Raw genomic sequence first — 14281 nt, forward strand, 5'->3', positions numbered from 1 at the left:
TCCATTTTGTTAGCCAAGGTAGGTGGTAAAACTCGGGCTGCATATCCAGTGTTGAACTAAAACATTGCCTAGAAGAGTTTGTGTGTTTGGGGAGGGGTGGGGAGTGGGTCTGAAAGAATGGTTATTAATGATACCTCTGCTGCTAACCAGCTATATGCCTCTGTACAAATTAACTTTAGGGGTTCTTTTTTGTACCAAAAAAGGGACTGCATTCATCTTTTCTTTTTTTTTTTTTTTAAAGATTTTATTTATTTATTTGACAGAGAGAAATCACAAGCAGATGGAGAGGCAGGCAGAGAGAGAGAGAGAGAGAGGGAAGCAGGCTCCCTGCCGAGCAGAGAGCCCGATGCGGGACTCGATCCCAGGACCCTGAGATCATGACCTGAGCCGAAGGCAGCGGCTTAACCCACTGAGCCACCCAGGCGCCCCTGAATTCATCTTTTCACCAAAATTTCACACGACTTAAACATTTTAATATTTTACAATCAGAATCTTACTACAGCATCCCATGCACAATTTCCCATAATCCTCTACTGTGTCGTCCCTTTAGAGAACAATACAGTGACAAGCATTCAAAAACTTTACCTGACTACTGATGTTGTATCTAAGATTTTAATGTAATTATTCTGGAAAAGTCCTAAATAAAAAGCTCCAGTTTTAGCTCCTTTGGGAGAATTTGTCCCCAAAATATCATAGGTTAATCTTCAGTTACCTGACTTCATTCCTAAAATCTTTAAAAATCCTCTCTTAAAAAAAAAAAAAATAATAATAATGACTGAAACTACAGATCCCAGGAGGCCGAAGAAGGGAACCGGTATTTCCCCTCCAGCCCCTCCCCGCCCCTTGCATGCAGTTCGCTAAAACTCAGGTTGAGGCATCCTCAAATATGCCTGAAAGAAATGCCGGCTGTTTTGTCCCGGTTTTCAGCTGAGCTCTCCCCGGGCTCCTTTAAATCGGTGCTGAGAGCGAGGAAGGATACAGAGCGACGCAGCGCGGGATGGGCGCGGGCGCGGCCATCACCTGTTCCAAGAGGGGCATGCGCACTGCGAGGGCGCGGGCGAGGAGGCGGGGCGCGGTGGGAGGGGCGGACGGCGCCCGGCTGGCACTGCTCAGACCTGCTTCTCCCCGGCTCGGGGCGCTGAGGAGGCTTCGGGGAGTTGTCCAACATGGAGGAGGCACCGGCTGCGGGCGTCACCTGTGAGCGGGACTAACACCCGCCTGGCGTTCCGGGTAGCGGTGCGGGGTCCCGAGCCCTGGGACTCCGCCGCCTCCACGCCCCACGGCGGACCCCGGCTCCGGTTGCTCCTCGGGCCGCGGGGTTCCCGAGGGGGACGCAGCGCAAGGAGGGAGCGCGGCGGCCCCGAGTCCCCCTGAGCCATGGGCAACGAGGCGAGCTTGGAAGGGGAAGGTCTCCCGGAAGGGCTGGCGGCGGCAGCGGCGGCGGCAGCAGCCGGAGGAGGGGCTGGCGGGGCAGGGAGCTCCTTGCACACCGTGATCCCGGCCGGCATGGAGGCGGATCTGAGCCAGCTGAGCGAAGAGGAGAGGAGACAGATCGCCGCTGTCATGTCAAGGGCGCAGGGGCTGCCCAAGGGAAGCGTTCCCCCGGCCGCTGCGGAGCCGCCTTCCATGCACAGGCACGCACAGCATGATGTATATGTCCGGGCATATATGTACAGCTTCCCGTGCACATATGTGCCAGTCCGTATGTGCCAGCTCGGCAGTACATATATGTTACTTCCGTTCATTTGATTCTCCCTAATGGGGTGATGATAAAGAGATCATAAGCCTTATGATGGGCAGAATAAAAATGATGCATTGTAGAGTTTCTGGTGGGATAGTCAAAGGTTGCATTCTTGGAGCTGTGATTTTAGGTGGTGATTTTTTGGCCTTTTGGAACCTTTTCCCTCTAGGATGGCGTGGAGAGACGCCCTCCAGTGTTTCACTAATCTGGAAGTCTTCCATTAATAGAAAACGGACGTGTTGGGAAATGGATAGAACTGGGTGTTTACCTGTCTCTATTCAAATCTCCTCAGTCATTTCGGCATCTTTTTCTCTGTGAATGATGTCTGAAATATTTCTGTCACAATACCTTTAATTCCCCTGGAGGTGATTTGTCCTTCCTTCCCACCCCACCCCCAGGGGAGAACAGGAACTGTTTAGGTAGAAGGTATAGAATGAATACACCTTTTATAGTCAATGAGGGACCCTAAAATATGGTGTGGCATTAAACAGATGGTTTGGTCGCACCAGACCAGGTGCTGTACATGCATTTCTGAATTAGTATATGCTATTTTTTAAACTATTGTTCTTTTATATGCAAAAGTATCTTAGGTGATAGAAAAACCTGTGAATTTGTGTTATCTTAAGGTTAGTTTCCAATCCATTTTAAGACAAAGCAAATAAATGACAACTTGCTAGGCAATTAAGAGCTATTCTGTAATATTAACGTATTAATTTCCCTCTCTCGCTCTCCATTTTCCTTCATCTAATAAATTAGTTGTTTTCTAATTACAGTAGTAAGAGGGTATAATCATTGTGCCTGCCCTGCCTTTATTATTGTAAACAAACCCTTTAACTTTACGCCCTCCCTTAGAGTACAGTTCTCTGTCCGTTGTCCTGAAACCATTCCTGCTTTATGATAACTGAAGAGAGACCTACAATTTTCGTTTGAGATATTGGAAATATGAAAGATCTGCATTTAGTAGGTGTAGATTCGTAACCTCTACTTCATAAAAGTATTTTAACTTAGGGACTATCATATAAGTATATGGTATAATTTTATCAACTAATTATTTTGACAGGGAAATGTCACAGATAGTTGCAGTATTTTTAACATAAAATCATAAATGCTTAGAATATATCAGCTAAAAGCCCTATGTTCTCAAAACGAAGCCACCACTACTAGTAAAAACTTGCCTCTTTATGTTAAATGTGTTTTTCTGTGTTTTCCAACTAGTAATATATGGTGCTGTTTCTTTGGTGTAAAGTCTTTCTTATCCATTACCTTAAGTATTACAGCTTATGATATGTACCATTTTTCTCTACTGACAAAAACCTGATGACTTGGAAAAAAATGTTGAACGTTCATATATTAGATTTTCATGGGGTAATAAGGAGGTACAGTACTTTTATTAGCCTTTTAGGAATGTATGCCAGCTCTTTCACAGTTTTTCCTAAGAGGTACAGGCAACAGGTTTATCATGCTGGTTACACAGACCAAGGAAAAAGTGTGAGCTTTTATTTTATATTCTTAACTTTTCTTCTGTTCAGAGGGTGACTGAAAAATAATGATTTCAGCCATTAAACTGGTTTTATGCTGTGCTTATATCAGATTCTGCACTGATAATTTTGTTACAGAATTTTTATTAACAATCTGTGGGTTCAACAGTTAATGGTAAAAGTTTTATCTAATTGTATAAGCACTATATTTCTGATTTTTGAGAGCTGCTTATATTTTAGTGAAAGATTTTTATAAAACGTACATAATTTTTTGAAAGTTATCATCCCTGCATGTGATGACCAAAGAAATACTTGGTTTATCATTTAGATTTTTAGAAGCACACTAACTTAAGTCTATATTAGAAAGTATATCCAAATTATTTAAAGTTTGAAGAGGTTAAGTATGTCAATGAGAGATGGTGGTTTTGTTTTGTTTATTTTTGAATAAAGGTTGAGAACCCAGAGACCTAGGTTCTTACCTACTAATTTTAACAGACTCATGATAAATTATGTGTGCTTCTCAGCCTAAGTTCCTCAGTTTCCTTGCCTCCAAGTAAGGCATGTGACACTTGTCTTACCTATCTTGTAGAGTCATTGTGAGGATCAGTTACAAATTGACAGGGATATTTTGGTTTGAATTTTAATTTGAAGGGACTCTATAATCAGAAGTAGTGATCTCAATATAAGCAGTGAATGGCGATGGCAGTGATGGCTCTAGACACACTGTATGTTGAGTTTCTCACTGTTGTGAGTTATTTTGATGTATCTGTATCTTTTTTTTTTTAACATGTAGGAGAGTCAGTGCCATGTAGTGGAACTTCCCCTCCCCCCCCAACTAGGAGTCCGGATACCAGATATGTGACTGACTAATTTTATAACCTTGGCTTAGTCACTTAGCCTCTTTAAGCCCTAGTATTCTCTACAGTATAAAAATGAGTAGCTATCCCCAAAGTTGCTTATATTTCTGTTCTTTTTTTTTTTAAGCTTTTTATTTATTTATTTGACAGAGAAAGGGAGATCACAAGTAGGCAGAGAGACAGGCAGAGACAGAGAGGGAAGCATGCTCCCTGCTGAGCAGATAGCCCACCGGGGCTCCATCCCAGGACCCTGAGATCATGACCTGAGCTGAAGTCAGAGGCTTAACGCACTGAGCAACCCAGGCACCCCTGCTTGTATTTCTAACATCAAAAAAGTTTATGTGACTCAGCACTGTCAAGTTAAGTGTCATTGCCTGTTTTGCTCCATTAAAAAAAAAAAGTTAGCATTCCAACTGCTTTTACATTCATATCTGTGAACACATGTTTACCTCATTTGTAGCTGAAATATTTTTTTCTGCTCTATAAAAGAAAAATTCTAATCTGGGGATTACAGTAGTAATGAAAAAGGAGGTTGTGTAAAACATGGGTCATTATAAGCTAGAAATTACAGGTTGCAAATGCTTCTGGACTTTGGATTAATTGAAGACCCAGGGAAAGGCAATTTTACCACTTGGTCTCCTCATTCTGTGTACAGCTATAGATATGAGAAGGGCTTTACTTAAAAACACTTCTGACTAGTAGAATATTTTGTAGGAATTCTGGCTGAATCCCTTATTTTCTTTAGTATTCCTTTGGGCCTTTCCTACTGGTAGACAATTCCACAACTATTTTTCTTCCTAGTAGCAGGCCAAGTCCGGGTTCTAAAATGCATGTAGAATGTTTCCATTTGTATCTCAGAACAACTGTGAAGAATTTGAAAAGAATTCAGGAAACATTAATCTAGCATAAAACAAAAACTTGATTCATTCATTTATTCATTGTCATTCATTCGTTCATTCATTCATCAGACACTAATGCTCTAGTTAGCAAGTTTGGGTCCAGTGATGCAAAGATGAGTGAAACACTTTCTCTAGGAGGTCACAGTATAGTATACAAGACACAGATTGCATTTTATTCATTTTTCTATTTAATGGAACAGCTGTTAGACCAAACAAAAACTCACCCAAAGACCACAGTTAGCTGAGACATCTTTGTATTTTTGTTCCGTATTAAGGCTATATGTTCTTTTAGCAGTTGTCTGTTTCTCACATCCATAGCTCCATGTTTAATGTTTACCTATATAATTCTAGTAGCTGAAAGTAGTTTAAATTGTAGGGCAGTCTTTATAGCTGTATCAGTATTTTCTCCTGGGGATTTTATTATACTTATATTTGTAGGAGGTACATGCAATTTCTATTGTAAGCTTGCTTTAAATTTTAGTATTGATACACAAGTATTTGGTATTCAAAAAGTTTATTTTTTATTTGTTTTGTACAATGTTGGATTATGTGAACACAAAAGCAATGATTAAGTTTAATAGTATTTTCAGGAGAGGACAATTTAGTTATATTAAGAATAGATTTGTGTGTGAATATGTGTGTGTGTGTGTGTGTGTTTGTGATCTTTAAATATAGGTCTCTAGGATTCTACTGGGGAGCCAATTCAATTAAATACCAAAATAATTCCTTATGAGAAGGTACTTCTGTTAAGAAGTTCCTAAGCATGTGCCATTCATGAAAGTGTTAGATTTTATTAATTGAATGTGGAGCATTTCTAGAATAATGTGAAGATCTAAACAGTGAAATTTTTTAAAGTATCTATTTTAAGTTGTTTACTGTAGCTCTTCTATCTTCCTGTGGAAGGGAACAACATATAGAGCAGCCTGTACAGAAACATTTAAAATTATTTTCCCCACATGGAAATCTATAGTGTTTTAAAAGATACCTTAGAACCATCGGAATTAATTAGGGTAATAATTTTAGTTCCTTGTTTAAGTTATCTAAAGTTTTTGTAACTTTTGTCCTGGAGGAAATTGCTAAAACTAAGAATACCATTTATTCAACTTTTATTAGAAAATTGCTTTTTGCATACATTGGCTTTTATAAATTATTTCCTTCTGATTTTTTGCTATTTAAAGGTAACACTTCTGTATTTCTTTCTACTATGCTTTATAACTTGATCGCTCTCAAATTTCTGCACTATTTTGGGGAATTTTAAAAACTTAATTCATATTAAGTACTAAATGATTTGAAATTAAAAGTTTATAATCTGGCCCATTAGCTGGTAAATTTTCACAAACCAAATGAAAACCTGTAGAACTTTATTGTGACCATCTCATATTTTAAGTACTACTGAATAGCTGTTTCTTTCTCTTTTTTCTTTTAATTAAAAAGAAATCTTTTCAAAAATTAAAAAGCTTCCTATATCAAATAAATACTTGGAAGTTTATTTTTATGTAATTCTAATACAGCCTGTTCTTCTTAGTTGCATCAGTAAAGAATGGCTTATTTAAAAAAGGGATCTATTTGATTTTTGGTTGAAAATATTAAAAAATTAGCTATTTCCACAGTCATTTCAAAGTGATCATGTTTCCAAAACTATTTAAAAAATCCATCACTTATGTTTGTCTATGAATTAAATTTTGCAAATTAGTTATGTTCTTACACCTTTGTCAGTAATAAATAATATTGCTAATAATCTAACAGTGACAATAGTAAATGTTACAGAAAACATTAATTAAACCGATTATGTATTTTTTTCTTCTGAGAAAAGTAACAGTACTTTAAAAAGTGGGGTCATAGCCAGCTCATTGCTATCTGTGGACAAGGCTGTATCTCAAGATTCTTTAAGCATCTGTCATCATCTTGCATAGGGACCTCAGATTAAAAATGAGCTATCGGAAAAGTAATTAAATGACATAATATTTTTCTCCTACAAGAAATATGGAATTGTTTCTCAAAAATTTCAAGTTAAAGGAGGACTTCTCATTTTATAAAGTTTAATAAGGATATTATTTGAGGGATATTATCTTTGTCAACAGAATACGGTAAAATTGAATAGATTATCAAGTTTCTCAGAGTCCCAGGAAACGCATCACATAATCTCCTTTACTAAAACATTTTCTGATGTCACGTGTGCCATATGTTACTAATGTAACTTCTTGTAATTCAGTAAAGCACACAAATAAAAAGTTGCAACAAGCTCCCACATTTTAAAATGAGTATTTTTAATTCTTGGTGCTACTAGTATTTGGAAGAATAACATTCCTCAAACATGAATGTACAAGAACATGACTCTGCATTGGTTTATGGAGTTAATACATTTAGTGAGTTTTTAAGGATGGTCAGATTCAATTAATTGTAAATGTAAACTACTATAAGTAATGTCTAACTAGATATCTTAATTTTTCATCACTTAGAGTAGCAAGTATTGATTTTTTCCTCCCTCTTGTTTACCTTGTTGAAAATCTCTATCCACATAAAGAAAGTAACAAAGACTTAAAAGATCTTATGATCATTTACAGGATGCCGCAAAAATGTGTTCTAGTTACATCTGTACACATGTAATTTTGAGGCTTTAGGAAAGTAATGCCTTGTTAAGATTATTTTGAGTTGGGTATTTTCCATTATTTTGACTTCTTTTTGTTTCATTCTTCTAGGAAGCAAGAGTTGGATAGTAGTCACCCTCCAAAGCAACCAGGAAAACCGCCGGACTCTGGGCGTACGGCTCAGCCTGGTCTCAGTAAGAGTAGAACTACAGACACTCTGAGGTCAGAGCAAAAGTCGCCTGGAAGGAGTCCTTCCACTATTAGCTTGAAAGAATCAAAGTCCAGAACTGATTTGAAGGAAGAGCACAAGACTAGTATGATGCCTGGCTTCCTCTCAGAGGTTAACCCTTTAAGTGCTGTCTCCTCTGTTGTAAATAAATTGAATCCTTTTGATTTGATATCAGACTCTGATGCATCCCAGGAAGAAACTGCCAAGAAACAAAAAATAGCTCAGAAAGAACAAGGAAAACCGGAAGGAATCACAAAGCCTCCATCACAACCGTCACCTAAGCCAGGTCCAAAGCAGCAAGGACCTGTGAGGGTCCCACCACAGCAGGATGGCTCTCCCAAATCAGTATCTTCTCAGCAACCGGAAAAAATGAAGTCACAACCTCCAGGGACTGGCAAGCCAATTCAGGGACTTACCCAGTCATCTCAGACAGACCAGGCACAGTGGCCACTTCAAAGAGATGCATCCAGGCCTCAGACTAAACAGTCTGATGCTGTAAGGGGAGAATCTGTTAAACCTGCACTGCAAAGCCCATCCAAACCACCTATTCAGCAAGCAAGCCCTGGAAAACCTCCAGCCCAGCAACCTGGACCTGAAAAAGTTGCCACGCCACACCCTGGGCCTGCAAAGCCCTCAGCTCAACAACCAGGGACAGCAAAGCCTGCTGTTCAGCAGCCTGGGCCAAAGTCTTCAGCTCAGCCTCTTGGGCCTGTGAAGACTCAAGTACAACAGGCTGGGGGAGAGAAACTTCCATCTCAGCAGCCAGGGCCAGCAAAGCCCCCAGCCCAGCAGCCAGGGACACCAAAGTCCCCAGCTCAGCTGCCTGGGCCTGCAAAAACTCCTTCTCAGCCGGTTGGGCCAACAAAGTCTCTGGCTCAGCAGCCTAGCCCAGCCAAGCCCCCTCCTCAGCAGCCTGGCCCGGCCAAGCCCCCACCTCAGCAGCCTGGCCCGGCCAAGCCCCCGCCTCAGCAGCCTGGACCGGCCAAGCCCCCTCCTCAGCAGCCTGGCCCGGCCAAGCCCCCTCCTCAGCAGCCTGGCCCGGCCAAGCCCCCACCTCAGCAGCCTGGCCCGGCCAAGCCCCCTCCTCAGCAGCCTGGCCCGGCCAAGCCCCCTCCTCAGCAGCCTGGCCCGGCCAAGCCCCCTCCTCAGCAGCCAGGCCCGGCCAAGCCCCCTCCTCAGCAGCCTGGCCCGGCCAAGCCCCCTCCTCAACCACCTGGCCCAGCAAAGCCCCCTCCTCAACAGCCTGGCCCTGCAAAGCCTTCACCTCAGCAGCCTGGTCCAGTAAAACCTCCCCAACAGCCTGGCCCAGCAAAGGCTTCAGCTCAGCAGTCTCCAAAACCAGTAAGCCAAACAGGAGCTGGGAAACCTCTGCAGCCACCAGCTTCTCCATCTGCGGCACAGACTCCAGTACAAGGCCTCTCTAAAACCATCTGTCCTCTTTGCAATACCACTGAACTTCTGTTGCATGTTCCAGAAAAGGCCAATTTTAACACATGCACTGAGTGTCAAACCACTGTATGTAGCCTCTGTGGCTTTAATCCCAATCCTCATTTAACCGAGGTGAGTGCATTTATTCATTGTGTTCATGCTCTTAACCCGTATGACCATCTTGCACAAATAATGCTTAGTTTATCCGGGCTATCATAGGATGATATTGTTTTCCTCTCATCCTTTCCTGCCTCCCCTCCTTCCTTCCTTCCTCTTTTTCTTCCCTGCCAATTGTATGTTTTAAAAAAGTTAAATATTTTCTCCAAGAATAATTCCAAAATACTGCCACAACTTTTGATAAGTTTGGCATATAAAGTGAAAACGAATTAGGTCAGAGATGCTGAGCATTGACTCATTGCGCTCTGTCCTGTAAGATCCCCGCTACTGATTGTGGAGCTTACAGTGGCATTTATTGTTCAGTGTGCAGTGATAATTACTTTAACTTTTAAATTCCTACTCTGGCCTACCCAACTTAAGATACTCTTAACTGGGGTCATATCTGTGCTGGGAAATGAAAACAGATGTTATTTTTGCATTACAAATACGATTTTAATATAAAACTGCATAAACTTTCCCAAACTGTATGTCCCCTTTCCCTGCCAGTGATTTTGTCATAGCTGTGAAGGCATGATTTGCTCATTAGTTGAGAGTCATCTAGAACAGTATAAGTCAGTTTGTTAAGTGAAGACGTTATGAGAACAGGTTCACCATTGATGGGTGTCTTCTCAGAAGACCACAGTTTATATCTTCAAGTCTTTTGGTAAGACTTCCTGACCTATCAAATCGTAAAGGGGCCAGTAGTGACACAAATGGGCTCAACGTTGTTTACCGTGAGGGTAGAAAAATAATTCTCAAGAAGTCAGTTAAGGTCAACCCAGCACTTAAAGGTGCCGGATAATAAAAGATTTAATAGGTAGAGATTTGGGAACATTCACGGAGAAGGGGCAAAAAGCCCAGAGCAACAAAAAAAGCTCAGAAATTCTCTGGAGTTAAGAAGTAACATAGTGAAGATGAGATAATAATATAAGTGAGAATAGAGAGGCTAGAAGAATACATTTTTAAAAGAAATCTGGTGGCTCCTACCCGGTGAGAAGGCACAGAAATCACTTTGTCTGGAGGACAGCTGTTAGTGGGCATGTGTGCATTTTGTCTGCGAACAGCCCAAGAAGGAACTGACAGCAGGCAATGAAGAATTATGTGATTAAAAGATCCCTGAGAGAGGAGACTTGTGTACCCTTGTTATAAATGAAATCTATTCTATGATAATAACAGCATTGATGATTATTAGTAGCTGTTATGTTACTTGGGATACTTACTGTGATGAGAGATTAAAATGATTTCAATTAAAAGTGTGTTAACTTCTGGTTGTTTTCCGAAGTATCATTTACTCTTCTTATCCGAAAGTCCTATTAAGCACCTTAGCTTTTCAGATAAGCCATCTTTAGTATAATTTTGCAATTAATAAGAAAAAGCTGCATTCGAATTGTAGCGGAAATTGGATTCTAAGTAGTTTGTTTATATAGTTGTAGCTTTTAAAATTTTGGCGAAGATATGTTTCTGCTCATACTATATGATGATGTTAGGAATGGAGGGTAGTAATGACTTCAAACAATAGGTGATCATTTCATAAAAATGTCATTTTAGGGGGCAATTTATAAAGCAGAGGCATGTAGTCAGACTTTGAAGCCATGTATATAATTAGAATACCTATTATATGGAAGACTTTTTTTTTTTTTGGAAGACATTTTAATACATGTTTGGAAGGATATAAAGATAACTAAAACATAGTGCAGATCTTAACAAGATCAAAGTGTATACATGCAAAGGGCAGTGTAATAAGTGGTCATATGATAAGAGTTATGAGAAAGATGGACAAATACTCTGGACTTCAGAATAAGAAGTGTCCTTTCCAATGGGTGAGATTAAGAAAAGTTTCATAGAGAAATTGGCATGTGAGCAATTTTGAGCTAAGGATGGATACTGTTTCAACAGATGAAGGGCAAGGAAGGGGGTGATGATTTGGCCCAAGACCAGAGCCTGAAAAACATACGGTGTATTTAAGAAATCAGAAGTAAATCTAGGTTGGCTGAAGTGATGTTGTGGGTGTGGGGGAATAGGCAATGAGATTGGAGAAAAGTCGAAGTCAGATTTTGGCCTTCCATGTTTAGCAGGTTGTGGTGAATATCTTCTTTATGAAACTTTCCTTGATTAATGTAATCATACATCCAACCATTCATTCATTCTGCTAGTTTGTACCAAATGCCTGTGGTGAAGCATCCATGATTGTTATGATAGAATTAAGAAGTCATTGAGGGGCGCCTGGGTGGCTCAGTGGGTTAAGCTGCTGCCTTCGGCTCAGGTCATGATCTCAGGGTCCTGGGATCGAGTCCCACATCGGGCTCTCTGCTCAGTGGGGAGCCTGCTTCCCTCTCTCTCTCTGCCTGCCTCTCAGTCTACTTGTGATTTCTCTCTGTCAAATAAATAAATAAAATCTTAAAAAAAAAAAAAAAAGAAGTCATTGAATGTGCTCTTACTTCCAGGAAGTAAAGTAGTAGAAAGAGAAGTTGTACTTGAGAAAGAAAAAAGTATATATATGTGAAGTAACTTCGTACAGGGCTTTACAGGTGGCATAGTTCTTTCCTACTGTTTTACCAAAATTTGATTTCTAAATAATTCCATGGGCATATATTCTGTTCACTGTAACAACAAGAAAACTAGTGTTCTGGTAGTTACTATGGTTACTTTACTTGTTAGGATCATCCTGATAGTAAATAATCAAGCAGAAATGAAACCAGTCTTCTGATTCCAAATCTATTTACTCATGGTAGGAATAGAGATAAGTTCTATGAGATTATTTTTTTTTTAATTTAAAAAAAAAAATTTATTTTCTTTTTCGGTGTTCCAAAATTCATTGTTTATGCACCACACCCAGTGCTCCATGCAATACGTGCCCTCCATAATACCCACCACCAGGCTCACCCAGACCCCCAAACCCCTCCCGTCCAAAACACTCAGTCTGTTTCTCAGAGTCCACAGTCTTTCATGGTTTGTCTCCCCCTCCGATTTCCCCCAACTCACTTTTCCTCTCCAACTCCCAAATGTCCTCTGTGTTATTCCTTATGCTCCACAAGTAAGTGAAACCATACGATAATTGACTCTCTCTGCTTGACTGATTTCACTCAATATAGTCTCTTCCAGTCCCGTCCATGCTGATAGAAAAGTTGGGTGTTCATCCTTTTTGATGGAGGTGTAATACTCCATTGTATATATGGACCATATCTTCTTTATCCATTCATCTGTTGAATGGCATCTTCGTTTTTTCCACAGTTTGGCAACTGTGGTCATTGCTGCTATAAAAATTGGGGTACAGATGGCCCTTCTTTTCACTACATCTGTATCCTTGGGGTAAATGCCTAGTAGTACAATTGCAGGGTCATAGGGTAGTTCTATTTTTAATTTCTTTTTTTTTTTTTAAAGATTTTATTTATTTAACAGACAGAGATCACAAGTAGGCGGAGAGGCAGACAGAGAGAGAGAGGAGGAAGCAGGCTCCCTGCTGAGCAGAGAGCCTGATGTGGGGCTCGATCCCAGGACCCTGGGATCATGACCTGAGCCGAAGGCAGAGACTTTAACCCACTGAGCCACCCAGGTGCCCTATTTTTAATTTCTTAAGGAATCTCCACACTGTTTTGCAAAGTGGCTGCACCAACTTGCATTCCCACCAATAGTGTAAGAGGGTTCCCCTTTCTCCACATCCTCTCCAACACTTGTTGCTTACTGTCTTGTTAATTTTGGCCATTCTAACTGGTATAAGGTGGTATCTCAGTGTGGTTTTGGTTTGAATCTCCCTGATGGCTAATGATGATGAACACTTTTTCATGTCTGTTAACCATTTATATGTCTTCTCTGGAGAAGTGTCTGTTCATGTCTTCTGCCCATTTTTTGAAGTGATGATCTGTTTTTTGTGTGTTGATTTTGAGGAGTTCTTTATAGATCTTGGATATCAGCCCTTTGTAGTGTCATTTGAGATGAGGTTAAAGGAAGAATACATCACTATCACTGGTGGGGGGTGCACAGGCATCATAACTATTTTCATGGAAATGGAAGTATTTGGGATGGAAATCTGAAGAGGGATTTGGACACTTACAAAAGGGCCTGGGGAATGTGGGACAGGTGTACCTCATTAGCTCATTAAAGGAAACCATTCCCATTATTGATGAGATAAACTTTCTGTAGCAAGGACATCATTTGAAATCTGAATGTAATGATGTATTCTCTGCTAAACATTTTGGGTTCTTAGGAGGATTCTCTGAACATTTGCATGAGAAGATATTTTTAAATATATTAAGTGCTTTTTAAGTTGCAATATAATGCAGCGTGGATAATTTTTTAACTTATAAATTTTATTCTCAGCTTGTTTCTTTAAACAGATACACTATCCTAAGTCTTTGGGTTCTGAGGTAGCAATCAAGAGCCATTTCATTTATAGCATTAATAGTAACATTACTTTTATCTTTTTCCCATAAGTAAAAATATCATCTGGGCTCTGGTTCTGAACTCTAGGAAGGCACCTTCCCTAATCCTGGGCGCCAGATGTCCAGCTCCTCACTCTTGAATTATCAGGGACTCAGATTTGGGAAATTAGAGCTCTGCATAGAGGCGGAGAGCTGCTTTTTCGAGGGACAAGACAGGTGAAATTTTGGGAATAATCACTACCTCTGAACTACTCTATATACCCACGTGGAAGTGAACTTCTTTGCATCTTCTGAAGAGGATGTAACCCTCTGGGTCAAAATGTCCTCAAATATTCAGATTGAGTAAACAGTATTTCTATGCAGGACAGGGAGAGAAGTGGGACATTCTTTAGTATTTTAACTTACATGGATTTATTATTTTGAAGTTTGATATTTATGTGCAAATAGTGTAATTTATTACTTTTTTAGTCTGTGGATTAAGTAGAATACTGCTCTTTTATATCAGTCCTGGAAAAGATTAGGAGAA

General features: G+C 40.2%; 1 protein-coding gene across 7 annotated transcripts in view; it reads left to right on the forward strand.

Moving 5' to 3' along the window:
• Positions 1-1058: 1058 nt before the first annotated feature.
• PCLO (piccolo presynaptic cytomatrix protein) overlaps positions 1059-14281 on the forward strand; it is a 400035-nt gene continuing 386812 nt past the window's right edge. For 5 of the 7 annotated variants that reach the window (XM_032305888.1, XM_032305890.1, XM_032305891.1 and 2 more), the window contains exons 1-2: positions 1060-1634; positions 7675-9352. In XM_032305888.1, the coding sequence (XP_032161779.1) occupies positions 1378-1634; positions 7675-9352 (1935 nt within the window). In that variant the 5' untranslated portion in view covers positions 1060-1377. Of the gene's footprint in view, positions 1635-7674; positions 9353-14281 lie in introns of all 7 variants that reach the window. The other 2 variants (XM_032305893.1, XM_032305895.1) reach the window with 2 other exon arrangements.

The sequence above is a fragment of the Mustela erminea genome, chromosome 11 (assembly GCF_009829155.1).
Source record: "Mustela erminea isolate mMusErm1 chromosome 11, mMusErm1.Pri, whole genome shotgun sequence".
Taxonomy (NCBI): domain Eukaryota; kingdom Metazoa; phylum Chordata; class Mammalia; order Carnivora; family Mustelidae; genus Mustela; species Mustela erminea.